This window comes from Anomalospiza imberbis, chromosome Z (genome assembly GCF_031753505.1).
Source record: "Anomalospiza imberbis isolate Cuckoo-Finch-1a 21T00152 chromosome Z, ASM3175350v1, whole genome shotgun sequence".
NCBI lineage: Eukaryota > Metazoa > Chordata > Aves > Passeriformes > Viduidae > Anomalospiza > Anomalospiza imberbis.
Window position 1 is genome coordinate 54,187,823 of NC_089721.1, and position 14,973 is coordinate 54,202,795.

Consider the following 14,973-nt stretch of genomic DNA (forward strand, 5'->3'; position numbering starts at 1 on the left):
GCTTCCTACAGTCTTGGAGTAATGAAGGAGAATAAATTGTATTATTAAGATATTGCTTCTCCTGTGTTTCAAGACAGATACTATTACTTTATCTGTTTATAGATGTAAGACAGGTACATTGTGTACTCTACATGCCTCTCCAGCTTTGGTAAGTCTTTTTTTTGGTTCCAGTAAACAAAAATTTATACATCTTAGAATCTTAGCAACTGATTTAACTTTTTGTACTTAGCAGTATAGACCAAGTAGTGATGTACCATCAACATTCCTGACAAATACTTTCTTCATTGTTACAGCATTTCAGTGACATGATATCTTCATACAACCTAAATAGAGCTGCTCTAGAAAAAACAGAGAAAGGTGCATCACACCCAGAAAACCAGAATAACTTCAACACATTGTATCTTGATAATAAACAAAATTGCCAGATTTTAGACCTGCTTGATAAGGCCCAAAACAGCACAGGTAATACCTTGAACTACTAGGAAAATGTGTCTCCTTTGAAACCAAGTGAAAAATCTGAATGTATTAGAATCTTTATCTTCTTATCATGGCAAGGTCAGTTATTCTGATGAGACAGACTGCAATCACAATGCTCAATGACATCTTGGTTTTCTGTAAAATGTAAAAAATAAGCTAATCTTTCATTCTCCATACAAAATGGTTCATTTTTTTCTCTACCAGGAACATCTCATATGAATTCTGAAGCCCTAATTCCTCCACTGAATCATCATAAGGGTTTTTTAAAGTCTGATCTTCCAAGTTGTATGCAAAAGAAAGCATGCTCATCAGACGTAATTACAAGGAGAAAGCTGGATTTCTTTGCTGTATCAGAGGACTATGAAGATTTTGCTCATCTAGAAGTTAAAAATTCTCTCCGTGTTCAAAGGCAGCCTTTCAGAATGCGTGATAGCTCTGATCATTCTTCCAAAGACTCTGAAAAAGAGGATTTCTTTGCAACTTTCAATGACTCTGCACCTCAGGAGAGCCCTAAGAGTTTTCTAGATGAATTTAGAGACACAACATTTAAAAGCCTTGAAATTCAGATTGACCAGCCCCTGTGGAATGATTCTTCATCCACAGGCCCACGTAATTCATTTGCTCATGATGGTTTTCTCTCTGATTTCTTTGATGATACGGATGAGCTTCAAAATCTGAATTTTAACCAAATAGGTGAAACATCTAAAGGAAAGAGAAAACAAAAGCCTCCATTCTTACAGATAAAAGAAAAAATTAAAACAGGTAGGTCCAAAGTAAGCTGAAGATTTTGCTGAAATTTTTTTTGTTACTCAACTGCAAGTAAGATGCTACATTTCTTTTAAAAATCCAAGTTTAAGTTTGTTTTTAAAAAGTGCCTAACACCTAGTACAGATGACTTAATTTATGATTTGTCTGTTACTGGCTGTCATTAAATCTTTTGGTGGTACAAGGTCAGCACAGCATTAAAATGCTTTCACTAATCAGATCAGACTCATTCATGAAAACCTAAGTAACTAATTTAAACCACTCTTTCATTTAATGCTTAGGGTAATTATGGAGATAAAAAGAGAAAAAGTTAATTTGATATAGTAAACTTCTTTTAATTTTCAGCCTCTGTAAATTTAAGCATTCATACAGAAACTCTGAACAGACCTTTTGCTTCTCTGGAATTAAAATCGAGACCTGCAGTATTGCTGAGTAGGTAACAAATATTCCAGTAACCTGTAACTGGCACTGACAGCATAAAATTCTACAATGTATTTCAGTAGAGATCAGGGCAAATTCTCCTGGTACCACATTTTACAGTGTTCTGAAAATACATCTCCAACTGATAAGCTTTCTGTATTATTCTTGCCCAGTAGGACAAAAGTATACTTGAATGTGAATCAAATCAAAACAAGGAAAAGTGATTTTTGGTTTAGATTTTGGAAGAACATACTTATTCTACTTTGTAATTCACTAAGCAGGGGAAAAATGAGTATACTAAAGAGCTTTTCATGCTAATGCAAACTAACCCCCCCCCCAAAAAAAAAATTAAAAAAACAATCAAATAAAAAAACCACCCCAACCAACCAGTCAAAAAACCCATAACTTCACCTTAATACAATAAAAGCCTCTGAGAGCAAAAATTTAAGAAATATGTAGAGAGTCAAGTTAGAAAGACACACTGGGAACAAACCCCAAGGATTTCTTCAGGTGTCAGATAAATCTCTCATTAAATCACAGATAATTCATGACACCAGGCCAAGCCAGTATTTCCACTGGAACATATCGAATACTTAGGTCAGTTTTAGCATTTTCTGACAATACTTTTTGTAAAGGCTAAATATAATTTCCTTACAGTAACTTGTTTTGAATAAGCAACTTCTCAAATACGTTATTGTAAAAGCACTTGAATCTTAAGAATGTAAGTAGCTTATTAAAACAACTTAGAAACATGACTATGTCTGGTTAAAAAGAACTACATTTCAACAATTATAGAATAATTCTAAGTGTAGTATTAATGAAATAGAAATAAACATTAAATATTTTTTGAAATATTGTGGTTAAGTATAGGTTGATTTATTAATTTTGTATAAGGTCCCATATTCCCATTGCAGGACAATATGCATTAAATGGGACAGTAGCAGTAAGAAGTAGCAAATATCAATCTGTAAACATTTTATTTTATGACAGCTGTTTTATTAGTGAGCACAAATCAGTTAAAGCCAAAGTCTGCTACTGCTTCTGAGAAGCACACAGTTAAGTCTGCATACATGTTGTATTTATAGTTTATAACGATTTTTCTTTTTTCCACTGCTTTTTCAGATTCAGCATTTCCAGAAGTACCGGAGTTCAAAAAAAGAAGATTGACATATGAAAGAGTCCCTGGAAGAAGAGATGGACAAACACGTCTTAAATTCTTTTGAACAGAATGAGGATTTGCATATTACGTACATTTTCTTTTTTCATTCTTGAACTCTTTAAAGGGAAATAAATAAATTATTGTTGTTAGTTTTTAGAAAGTAATTAGGATTTGGAAATTCTTACTAGCTCAGGATTCTTCTGTATGTTTTTAAAATGTTGCTAAACAAACTAGTTTCTTGAAGCTACATAATCACAGCTTCTCTGTTGTCATGGGTGATATACAGGTACTTTATCACTCTTTATATAAAAAAACAGAAGGGAAAAAGAAACAGATGCCGAGGGTCACTCTGGGTTTTCAAAACACCTGTGTTTGCTCCCTGAGCCTGCTGTTTTTCCAATGTAAAGATGGGCTTGATCTGCCAGAATCTCAAGGCATCTCAAGGCTTCTCAAAGTCTTGGAGATTTCTTGCAGTTACAGCTGTGACTTTTTGTAACTGTCCCTTGGGCTCCATTCCACTTCTCTTCTTCTGACAGCTCCTTCAGGAATAGTAAGTTCCTGAGCTCCTTTTAATCATAATCAGTCTAGGAAAAAGTGCTTTGTTTTATGGACAACATGCTAAGACTGTGTTGAAATTTAGCATTCTCATAGATTTGTTTCATGGGATTAAGCTGTGACCCTCACCCTTTGCATAATCTGCTGGAGGCCATTTCTTGGCATCCGTATTTTTTAGCCTGCTGCAGGGCATTGGCAAGTTGGGGGATGAAAGTTATCTGGGAAGCAGATCCAGATATTATAGGGTACAACTTGAAGGGGTGAAAGATTGAATTAAAAAAAAAAATCTATCTCACTTGTAATCTAAAGAACAGGATAAAATAGTACCCAAACCCTCACTTTCCACCAAAAGATTTGGCAACAAAACTGGAAATATGTGTGGGGGCAATGGTAGACAGTAACTCCATTCTGCCACAGGAATGCATGAACAGTTTGCACTGGCATGCCAGCCAGCTCCAGAATGTCTTTCTCTGTTCAGTGGCCTTCAGCTGAGATGATTCAGATTTCAAACTCACTAATCTTCTTAAGTTTGATGCAGTAACAGAAAGGTGAGGGGGACAGGCAGGTAATAAAAGAAAAAACCACCAAGTTTAAGGTTTATGCTTGCAGTTAAATACTTACTTGACATAAAGCCTTTGTTAAGCACATATTCACTATTTGAGTAAATGAAACCAGCACTTAGGGAAGAAAGATTTGGTCTTTCTGAGAAAACAATGCTGGTTTTTGACTGAATTCTTAAAAGCTATGACTGTACTAACTGCAATTTTAGTTCACAGTAATATCCCTGAATTATTTGTACACTGATTGCAAGATTTGAGAAAATACCTTTCACAAGTGGTAACATAAAAAGATTTCTAGTAAAATTGCAACAAGCCACTGTTTCCTAGAATAAGAGAAAGACTGAAATAAAAGTTGTAATTTGCTTACTATCCATGGCCCATTTTTGTGGCCACCAGACCTAACCATTTTACTTCTTTTGCATTATGGGTTATGTTGTTCCGAACTACCTCCCAAAAAAACAGGAATCTGTTTTTTTTAAAGTTCAGTGTTACAAAGTCTCCGTCACAGATGACCACAGTTTGAGAAAATTATGGCTGCCAGTGCCAAACGATGTATTTATGTTCTCCTCTTCCACAATCAAAGGCTGACACCACAACTTCCCCATGAACATATGCTTGTGAAAGCATAGCATAGATAATCTGTAGATAACTTTGAAAACAAAGGCATGTTGTATACATTAAATAAAGAAATTCAAGTGCTAAGTTTCCATTAGGTAGAAAAAATGTCAGGGTACAGTTAAATTACTGGTAATGTAGTGGAAAATAAGGGAAAGGGCTTGCAATGACTCTTGATTTTTACTCTATTTGTTTATGACAAATCTCAGTCTATCACAGATATGGACACATTGACAAATTCATAAAATATTACATTGTTCCCCCTCCTTTTGTAGCAAAATGTGATGCTTGCCCTGGTCTAAGCTGTCACTGGGTTCAGTTCAGAAGTTGTACAAACCCAGGTACAGCTGTAGAAAGGACATTGCCCTGTAGACTGGCTAGGTAAGGGACAACATGTTCTCCTGCCTACAGAAGCAGTCAGCTGCCCCGGCTCATTTGTCAGGTTCTTTGGTTATGCCAAGGAAAGGGGACCTGCCAATGCTGAGCTGCTGAGATGCAGCCACTTTACCCAGCCAGCACAAAATAACCAGTAGTGGCACACTTCACCAAACTGATTGCCAACAGGAACCAGAGCCACAGTGCCAACCAGTCCTGTTTGGAGCTTGTTCTGATGCTTGACTTCTCTCACAGAACATGCCCTGGGAGGGCAGAGGTAGCATTGCTGTCACTCCTCTCCCTGCTTCCATCCAGCAGCTCGGATACACACTGCCCTGAGAGCAAAGAGGTTCAGCAACCAAACTCCTCTGAAGAGGCTGGAATCCATGTCTGAGGAATAAACACCATGCTCAGAGGGACAGCTGAGTGAAGTGTTCCCAATCGATCTCACAACTGCTGCACAGATTTTCCTAGTCCTTGCTGGTGCAAGGCGCTGATGCAGCCAGGTCCTGCAGTATGCTCACAGTGCTACTCCGGCTGTTTTGACCTGGTGCTCCAGCTGCAAGAGATCAGATGGATTTGGGCAGAGCAGCCAAGAGACAGCAGTGGTTGACTGGCTGTCTAGGAGTGGTGGCTCTCTGCTGCACACTGTGATTTGGCCACTCCTTGTGCCAGCTCAGCAGCCACTTCAAAACCCAAGCTCCGAGTGACATTGCTGAGCCTGAAAGTGTATGCAGCAGGGGTTCTGGGGAGAGAAATAAGTGTGGAGGTGTGGGGATGAGGGGAGGTTTTTTCGAAAGAGGGAAAAGAAATATGAAGGGCTTGCCTGGGAGGAAGTAGGCAGCAGCTAAATGCTGGTTGTCCAAAGGCTTTTGATGTATTCACTTATCAGTATCTTTGACATTTTGGCCTCAAACCAAGCCTCTGATGGCCTCTGTGCAATAGTAACTTGCTTTTCTCTAGACTTCTATATCTGTGTCCAGTACTAACAGAAAAACTGCCATACTTAAATAGTCTACAGTGAAAGGCAGTCAGAGTGAAGAGAAGCTGTGAAGGAAGGACGAAGGACGTTTTCTTCAGTATTTAAAGGCATAATACATACTGGCAGTATTACAGCTCTCATGTTGGTGTCTTTCTGAGGGATAGCAACATGAAAATACTTGACAAAGACAGAACTGCCTGGAGGATACTGTTGGCCCATTTCAGTTAACATTAATGAACATTAAGTACTCAGACTGCAGAGTTCTTCCTTACAGCTTCAAAATGTGTAAGTGAGCCTCATAACATTGTTAGTATTTACAGCTGTGGTGAATAGATACGAATGGGATTTTTCTACTAATAAGATACAGTTTCTAAAAATCCAACAGCAACCATCTCTTCCCAAAAGAGCAAAGAGCTTGAGGCCTTCACTCCCACTACAAAATCCACCTATCCTCTTCTTTACAGTGGCTGCTCTTTGTTACAATTACACAATGAGTTCAAAGCCAAGAGGGATAGGAATTTTATTTCGAAACTTCTATAAGATTAGTACAAACAATAGGAAGTACACAAAATTAAAAACCTATTAAAAAAAAAGTTGTTCTTGTAAAAGTGCTCTATCAAAAAAGTGAAGGCAAATGACCAAGCACATTTTAGTAAATTCTGTGTATTGCAAACCGTGACAACAATGCATGCAATTATCTTTGGGTGTTCACAGATTCTTAGTGTCTGTTTGGTAACATTTTAAATATGTCAAGAAAATTAAGAAAATTCCACTACAACAGTACTGTTATAAAGTAGAAGAAGGCTTACAGATTAGAAGTATTGCAAGAAACATGCTTTAGGAATCAGGCCTCTGCTACAGCAATTACTAAAATGTGTCATTTATGCACTGAGATGCACTTGAAAAAAAACTAAAGTTGGTTCCAGGTTTTGCTAATGGAAGCAAAATGTCCCCTGAAGACATTACTTCAGCTCTAACAGCATTTAGCTCTATACTTTAATTATTCACTTTTAGGTTGCTTTATTTCGGAAAAAAAAAAATCCCCGTGAGTAGTTTTTGCTATTATTCTGGAGTTACAGTTTATCAAGGTCAGAGTAAGTAATTTGATTAAAAATTCACATGTTTTTACTTTCTAAAATGTAAACTTCTCAAGTAATATTTGTATAGTTAGCATAGTGTAGTAAAAGTGGTGATGATTATGAAAAGAGTAAGAGTTACATTAAAAAACTTCAAGAACATTACTAAAATATAGTGGAATACAAATTCACAAGAACACACAGACAGATATCTAGGATGCTGTTTTAGCCACATAAAAGACAGAGACTTTTCTTGTGAAGGAAAGGCAGTTGTTATTCATGTCATGCTTGAAGGCAATTCTCCAATGACCTCCCCTACAAGAAGAAAAAAAAGGCTTATTAAATGCCATTTTCTTAAGCTGACAGATGTAATGTCTCTTATAAATTACAACAGAAAAGCTCCTTTGCACTGAGAAAAACCAAATAATGACCTTCCTTTGCTGAATGTTGATATCCTCACAATATCACAACATTTTAAAATGGCTTTTTTCTTTGCTCTGAATTTCCTATGATCCTAAGGTAACACAAGAATAATAAACTAAATATTTGATCTGTCAGCAAAAAGTACCAAATGACATCTTGGGCTGAACTATGCATTTTTTAAAATATTGTAAATTAATCATCAAATTCTTCTGAGAAAATATTTTTGTAATGTATCTGTGTGATGTGATCACCTCAGAATATGTAGACATATACCACACAGACCCCCAAAAAACCAAAAAGGAGAAAGGCTGCTTAAATAACAGAAGAACATATGCAATGGTCATTACAAATTTTATCTTATTTGCACTAAGAATTACAGGTGGTGCCGAAATTAGGAAAATCTGCTTTTGCTTCACCCTCTCTAGATTTTTCCAGAAGAGCATCTCATGTTCAGTTGTTCCCTTTCTTTAGGTTCAGTCCTGTTTTGTTAAACCTATGTAGCAACAATCAAAGCCATGACATTGATGAGGCAAAAGCTCAGGTGCAAGCTCAGGAACAGGTGGCAGCAGCAAGGGGAAGATTTTATGAGTACTTTATGTTCTAGCTTAAATTCTGCCCATAGAGAAAACATCCACTTTTTCTTTAATAGCACTCTCATCAAAAGAACAAGCTTCAGTGTTTCTTCCTCTCTCTGTAGATTTTTCAGCTCTTTAGCAGGAACTATTTTTATTTTTTCTTTTAAGGAGTAACCCCTTCTGAACATCTTACTTCCACATTTGTGTGTCAAGCGAAAGAAGTAGATTTTCCAAGTTACGGTGTGGTTCTGCCCAAGACTACTAGCATGCATGGCCTTTCTTTCTCCTGCTGCAATCACTGATAACCTCTGTGACAAATGGGATAGGCCAGACTGGGAATCATGAAACTGGATCCCAAAGGTTTGCAAATGTTGGACAGCCACCCACCCACCTGCTCTGCAGGTGTTACAGGGGTACAGGCAATGCGGAGTTCAGGGAGTAGCTCATCTTTTAGATCTGTGCTGAAAAAGGTTACGAAGGATGTGGCTATAGATTGTCTCAGCTCCTCTCTGCTTCCACTGGTTTTGGTGCTGTACCAACAGTAAGAACAGGAAAAGCCTAAGGACAGACACAGCAAAATGAACTGCAATATGACATTAAACACCTAAATGTATTTTAACATGATTCTTAAGCTGTGAGCTAGTCATCAGAACATATAAAATTGCCACAGCTTTGTCTTACTTCTCCATGATGGGTATGTGGCTGTCTACTGTCCGGCTATATCAAACATAGCACAAACACAGAAACGCAACTATCCCAATAAAAAACTAACTCATAAAGAAAACACCTCTAGAAAGAGCTGTAGAAAAGAGACATGCTTCAACTGCCACACCTAAAAAGCCCAGAAAAACCATTCACAGAGCCAGCAGAGAAATGATGAACACTCAAGCAAGAACTCAACACTTAAACAAGTATCACCATGTGTCTTTGTCTCTCCAAGGGCTTGAGTTTCAAATTAGAGTAGTTGTCATAGCATCTGTGACTTTATTACCTGATTTCAGAGCAGAGCACAAGATCGGGGTTCACGGAAGGGATTGCTCCCTGCAGGAACCCCAACAAGCAAGGCATCTTTGCAAGCATTTTGCGCACAGTACTGCTGGAGTTCTGCAGCTGCCTGAGAGACCTGAAAAGGAAAAAAAAATCCAGAGAGGAAACTAATTCATTCACAAGCATCTATTAAGCATTTCCTCTTGAAGAGCTATTGTCAAACAGAGCTGGAGTGCAGCCAAGTCACCTCTCAGATTCTAGAACATCAAGTAAATCAGCACAGAAGCAGAATTTACAAAGCTCTGATGAAGCACACATGAAATACTACACCAGTGATAAGCTAGAAGAGTGTAGAGGACTGAGGTGCCAGTATGATGCAATTTCTTTCCATTAAAATGCATAGAGCTATGATGATTTTATAATGTACTGTGGTGTTTGGAGGTTTATATTTGAACTCATATCTTCTGATAATTTATTAAAAGGATTTCATTACAAACTTCTAAACAACACAGAGTATAACCAGGAGTGAAAGCAAAAAGATGAGGATGAAAAGCTTTTGAAGTCCAAATGGTCATTTTCCCCCAGCAGTGAAGTCAGAACTTCAAATCCACACTCTGGCCCCCTAAAAGGAGAGTCCAGAGCTGCAGAACAAGCCCAAGATCCCAAAGGCAAAATGTCCTCAGCACTGAACTCCCCTGCTCTCTCTCCTTGTGGATGGCAAGTCATTCATGTGCCTACATTTTTGAAGGAAAATGTAGAGGAATTTCCAGTTTCCCAGACACATATTAAGAACAGCTGTGGGGAACTGTCAAAACCCATGCTGTCTGATATATATTTTAGAAAAAGGAAGTACTAAATATATTGATGGAACTATAAGTTCCCCTCTGACCTCACCTCTGCCTTTGTTACAGGACTCCTGAAATACTGACTTTTCTTCCTACACAACTCTGCACTGTTGCCAAAACAATAACCAGAAGGGTCATCCACGCTTCCCAGCCTCCTGTCTACAGGAACCACCCCAGAGCCCCAGTGGAATTTTGGTTCTGGGCCATCCCATCTAATACCATCTGAAGACACATGGGAAATCTGGCTTAGCACACATTTTTCTTTGCTATTTTGCTGCTCTCCTGTTCACTGTCTTCCAATTCTTTTTCAGGCTCTCCTCCAGGACGCTCATCCTAGTAACTGCCTGAATTTAGCCAGCAGTTGATGGCACTTCAGGGAGCTGTTATGAGAAGTTTTTTTTTCCCTCAGCCTCCCAGGTTCTCTTGAGCACAATACAGGGAGAAGCATCTGCAGCAAGGACTCCTGCTAAGTCAGCAGGCTTTGTCACTCCTTCCTTACCTGAGGAGAAGCCCTTTCTGGAGGCTGCAGAGGACTCCTGCCCTGCCCAGCCCCTTGGACCCCCTGTAGCATTAGCAACCTTGCCTCAACCACAGCACCTGCCCCTTTGTGGTGCCTGACTGTGCACCACGTGGCTATCAGGCAGAGATCCCACTAGCCAACACTGGCTGGGCCAAGGCTACATGGAGCTTTTTCCTTTGCAAGTCAGCAGTGCTTAGAGCATCTCCTTGCACTTTGCTGCCAAACCCTTCAACAGAGACTGAGCTATGTATATCCTCAAAAGATATAAACCAGAACTGCCTACTCTTAGTCCTACCTATGCCCCGTAACATTCTTCTTTTATCCTGTTCACACAGGAAATTTCTGCAGTATTTCATCACATGACAAACACACTCCCTTCAGCAGCCTCCGCATGCAAGATGTGTATGGGTACTTCTTCCTACTCAGTTTCCTCTTTCTGAAAATATTGTTCCTGTCTGCTTTTTTAGCCAGCAGAGTAAACAAAATCACCATTGGAACTTGGCAGTATGGAATGTATTTTTAAAAATCCTTTCATAACCAGCTTCCGTCTGGAAACACATTGTCTATTCAAAGTAGCTGAAACAATGTTTTCTCCCATTTCAGTGCTTGCTAAAACTGAGCCAAGTGGTTTTTATCAGCTGAATATATTTCACATTATTTTTGTATTGTATCTATAGAAACCTAGATGACATAATTTATATGTGTTTTTAATCATGTGTCATTTTTTATGACATGACATGTCATAAAACATGTCATTTTCATGACATGTTTTTAATCATGTGTCATTTCAAAGCCATGAATAGGCTGCTAGAACAGCAACCTGGAAAGAGACTGCTGTGCAGAGTGCTGCAAGAAAGGTAAGTCTGAGGTCCATCAGGGACAAGCCTCCCCGGATTACCAGAGCAAACTCATAAAAAATACGCAGCCTTGGGAAGTCGAGCTCCAGAATATGTTACTGCCACAAAGTAACACCTGAAAACTACAAACTATGTATTTTATAGCCACTTCCCACCCACAAAAAAATAGTGGGGAGAAGTACATGAGTATTTTGAGTTTATGACTCAAAATGAGCAGGAACAGAGATCCATGCACCAACAATAACTAGCGGGCAATCATTTCAGTGTCTGACAATACTCTTCTTGGCACAAGAGTCTACATTTCTACTCTGAAACATGTTGTTTTCCACATATTCCCACACCTTACTGCAGTGATAAGTACAGTAATTTTTAGTGAATCAAGCATCTGCTGATTCTGTTTTGCTATTAAAATGTAATAACAAAACCAAATTGATTAGAATGATATCCAAAAGCCAGAGTGGTTTCACCTTGCAAAGAGCAAGTCAAATTTTCACCAGCCCAGGTCAGGAGTAGTGGGAACAAGTATTTTGAATTATTTTTAAATCAATTAGCTAAGTTCCTGCAGCTCAACGTGTTGGCACTGTCGTCAGACTGAGGAAGCGAGTCTTTCGTGAGTGACTTTTCTGGACAGAGAAAAATGGCGAATGCAAGCAGAGAGACGAGAAAAGTGCAGCATATAAATTAATTTGATCTCCATCACTCCACAGACTATGCTGGATTTTGTGCATGGTGATGAACCCCTCACATCTGCTGGAAACCAAGAGCTGTCTCGGTCAGGTCACCAAACCTGAGGAGCTGGCAGACGACAGGACCGCCTCATCAAGCTGCCTTTGTCTGGAAATGTGCAAGCAGGAGAAGATTCATGCATGCGTAGCAAATCGCCTGCCTTCCCCAAGTGTGCCAGCGGGTACCACCCCGCACCGCCTCCCCCTGCAGATCCTGCCAGCGCTCCGAAGCAGGGGGAAGTCGGGCTGGCTCCGCTGCGAGGAACTACTGCCGGTTATCTGTTTGCTGGTGCAGAATTAACGAGGAGCTGCTGTATTATTTATCACGGCTCCTTCCACCAGGGAACGGCACTCTCTTCGTCGCTCCCGTGCGGCCGGGGCTCGAAGCCCGCCGGGCACACGCACGCCTCACCCCCTTCCTCCCCAGGGCGGGCGGCGCCGACCAGCGCGGAGGGGAAGGCAGGAGCAGCTCCTCTCTCCCGCCCCACCGCGGGGGTCGCGGCACCCCGCGCCTCACCCCGGTCCCCGCACCCCGCGCCCCGGCTCACCTTGATCCTCTCCACGGCCGCCTCCACCTTCAGCTGCTCCACCAGCCGCTGCATGGTGCTCAGGCTGCCGCCAGACGACATACCGAAGCCGCGGGGAAGACGGAGGGGATGAAGCGGGCAGGCGGCGCGATTCTGGCGGGCTCGGCTCGGTTCCCTCCGCCCCGGGGAGGGGCCGGGGCCGCTCCGCCCGCAGCCCCCGCGGACCGCCCCGGCTCTCGGCCAGACTCCGCTTCTCGCTGCTGCCTGCAGCGCCTGACAGCGGCGCTCGGTGCGGACTGGAGCTGCTTTGGGGGCCAGTAAACCTGCTGGTTACAGCACGGCCGAAAGAAATAAAAGAGAAGGAAACAAAAAGTAAAGTGGGAAGTGGCGGGAAGGAGAGGAGAAGAAAAAAAAAGAGGGGGAAATGGGAGGAAAAACAGGGAGGAGTAATAGAGGAAAAAAGAAAATATGAAAAAGAGGAAAAACGGGGAAAAGGAGAGAGAAGAAAAAGGGGGAAAGGTAGAAGAGAAGTGGGGGAAAAACAGGGAGAAGAAGAGAGGGGAAATTGAATTCACAGAGTCACAGAATAGTTTAGATCAGAAGGGACTTTAAATATGGCCTAGTTCTAGCCCCACTTTGAGCAAGGATGCCAGCCACTACATCAGGTTGCTCAGAGCCCTAACAAACTTGGTCTTGAACAGTAACAAAGATGGAGTTCTAAACATGTCTTCTGCCCACAGGCAGCTGTTAGGTCCCAACTGCCTGGCAGCTGCTGCCAATGTTGCTGCATCTCCTAACCCAGAACTGTTCACCACCATTTCAGCAGTGACCTCTCATATAAATAAGTCCTCTCGCTTTTTGGCAGGGGTTTGCCATCTATTAGTTTGCTGGCTTGTTTAAAAGTTGTTGGAATTAAGATTATAGGCTAAGATGGTTGCTCTGAACATAAGACAGGACAAGCAGAAGGTTAGGCCCAGCCAGAATGGGTTTCTGGAAGACAAGTCCTGCCTGACCAACCGAATGTCCTTCTATAGCAAGGGGACACAACTAAAGAATGAGGGAAAGGTTGTGGATGTTGTCTACCTAGATTTCAGCAAAACCTTTGACACCATCTCCCACAGCATTCTCCTGGAGAAACTGTCAGCTTATGGTGTTTATGAGTGAACTCTTTGCTGGATAAGAACTGGCTGGATGGCCGGGCCCAAAAAGTTGTGGTGAATGGAGTTAAATCCAGCAGGCAGCTGGTACTAGTGGTGTCAGTATTTGGGCCAGCCCTGTTTAATGTCTTCATCACCTACCTGGATGAGACAATAAAGTCCACACCCAGCAAGTTCACAGATGACACCACGTTGGATGGGAGTATTGACCTGCAGGGCAGTAATGCTCTTCAGGGGGATCGAGACAGCCTGGATTGATGGACTGAGGCCAGTTGTGTGAGGCTCCACAAGACCAAGTTCTGAGTGATGCCTTTGGGTCACAACACCCCAGGCAATGCTTCAGGCTGGAACAGTGACTGGCAATCTGCCTGGCAGAAAAGGATGTGGGGGTGCTGACCAAGAGCACCTGAACACGGCCCAGCATGTGCCCAGCATATGCCCAGGTGGCCAAGAAGGACAATGACATCCTGGTCTATATCAGCAACAGTGTGGCCAGCAGGACCAGGGCAGTGATTGTCCCTCTGTACTTGGCAATGGTGAGGCCACACCTCATGTCATGTGCCCAGTTCTGGGCCCCTCACAACACTGAGGTGCTGGTATTGACAAATTTTTGGAACACTGACATTTTAGGAACACAGACAAATGTTTAGGTCCAGAAAGGAAATACTGCTTATTTTACAGAGGGTGCAAGGTGGAAGTCTCCTACAAATCAAACACACTGCTGCGGCGCAGCAATGGCACACAGCGGCATGCTGGGTATGAGTAACAGAAGGGGGGTGAAACACCTCCCCTAGAACCCCGAACCTCCTAAGTAGCTGCTGAGTAATCATGGAAAAAAAAACGTGGAAAAGATGAGATGGGCCTTGCTTGCTTATCCAAGGAGCGTTCATTATGCCAAAACAGCGAAACAAAAAGCATTCATAACTCAAATATACAGCAGAGGCGAGGACGAAGGCACAAGCAGGACAGTGGTTTTAAGGGACAGGACTAGGGTGTAGCTTGGGACTAGGAACCAATACCAGAGTGGCAGGGGAGGAATATAAGGCGGGGATTACAATGTTCTAACCAACAGGGAGTTCCTGGGAAGGGAACAGTCTAACTAAACCAATACGGCAGCAAGGGATACATAAATGACAAGGAATCCTCTGGAATAAGGGGTAGGTATGAGGGAGGACTGACAGCAGGGACTGAACCAATGCCTATTGGAGGGGCGGGGGGTGGTACAAAACCAACTGTTGAAAACAATAGTAAAAAACAAAACACATCACAACAGCGCACCAAGGAGTAAAAACCAAGAGAATTTATACACAAAATGTTACATAAACCCGCCTATCCAATACTTTGTTACCACCTACCTCATGCATAGTCATTTA

At 41.5% G+C, this 14,973-nt stretch overlaps 3 protein-coding genes across 11 annotated transcripts in view; 2 read left to right on the top strand and 1 right to left on the bottom strand.

Annotated features, from left to right (window-relative positions):
• The window catches only part of SHOC1 (shortage in chiasmata 1), a 47,598-nt gene extending 44,460 nt beyond the window's left edge, over positions 1-3,138 (top strand). For all 9 annotated transcript variants that reach the window (XM_068175628.1, XM_068175629.1, XM_068175633.1 and 6 more), the window contains 3 exons: positions 294-462; positions 682-1,239; positions 2,800-3,138. In XM_068175628.1, the coding sequence (XP_068031729.1) occupies positions 294-462; positions 682-1,239; positions 2,800-2,885 (813 nt within the window). In that variant the 3' untranslated portion in view covers positions 2,886-3,138. The remainder of the gene's footprint in view (positions 1-293; positions 463-681; positions 1,240-2,799) is intronic.
• Positions 3,139-6,403: 3,265 nt separating this feature from the next.
• Positions 6,404-12,629, bottom strand: GNG10 (G protein subunit gamma 10). The gene is made up of 3 exons (XM_068177167.1): positions 12,465-12,629; positions 8,974-9,105; positions 6,404-7,299 (listed from the first exon to the last, which is right to left on the bottom strand). Exons 1-2 carry the CDS (start codon positions 12,543-12,545, stop codon positions 8,980-8,982), a joined length of 207 nt encoding a protein of 68 aa, XP_068033268.1. The 5' UTR covers positions 12,546-12,629; the 3' UTR covers positions 6,404-7,299; positions 8,974-8,979.
• Positions 12,630-13,408: 779 nt separating this feature from the next.
• Positions 13,409-14,973, top strand: part of PTGR1 (prostaglandin reductase 1) — a 129,684-nt gene continuing 128,119 nt past the window's right edge. The window contains exon 1 of the mRNA XM_068177165.1: positions 13,409-13,413. The gene's annotated coding sequence lies outside the window, so the exon portion shown is untranslated. The remainder of the gene's footprint in view (positions 13,414-14,973) is intronic.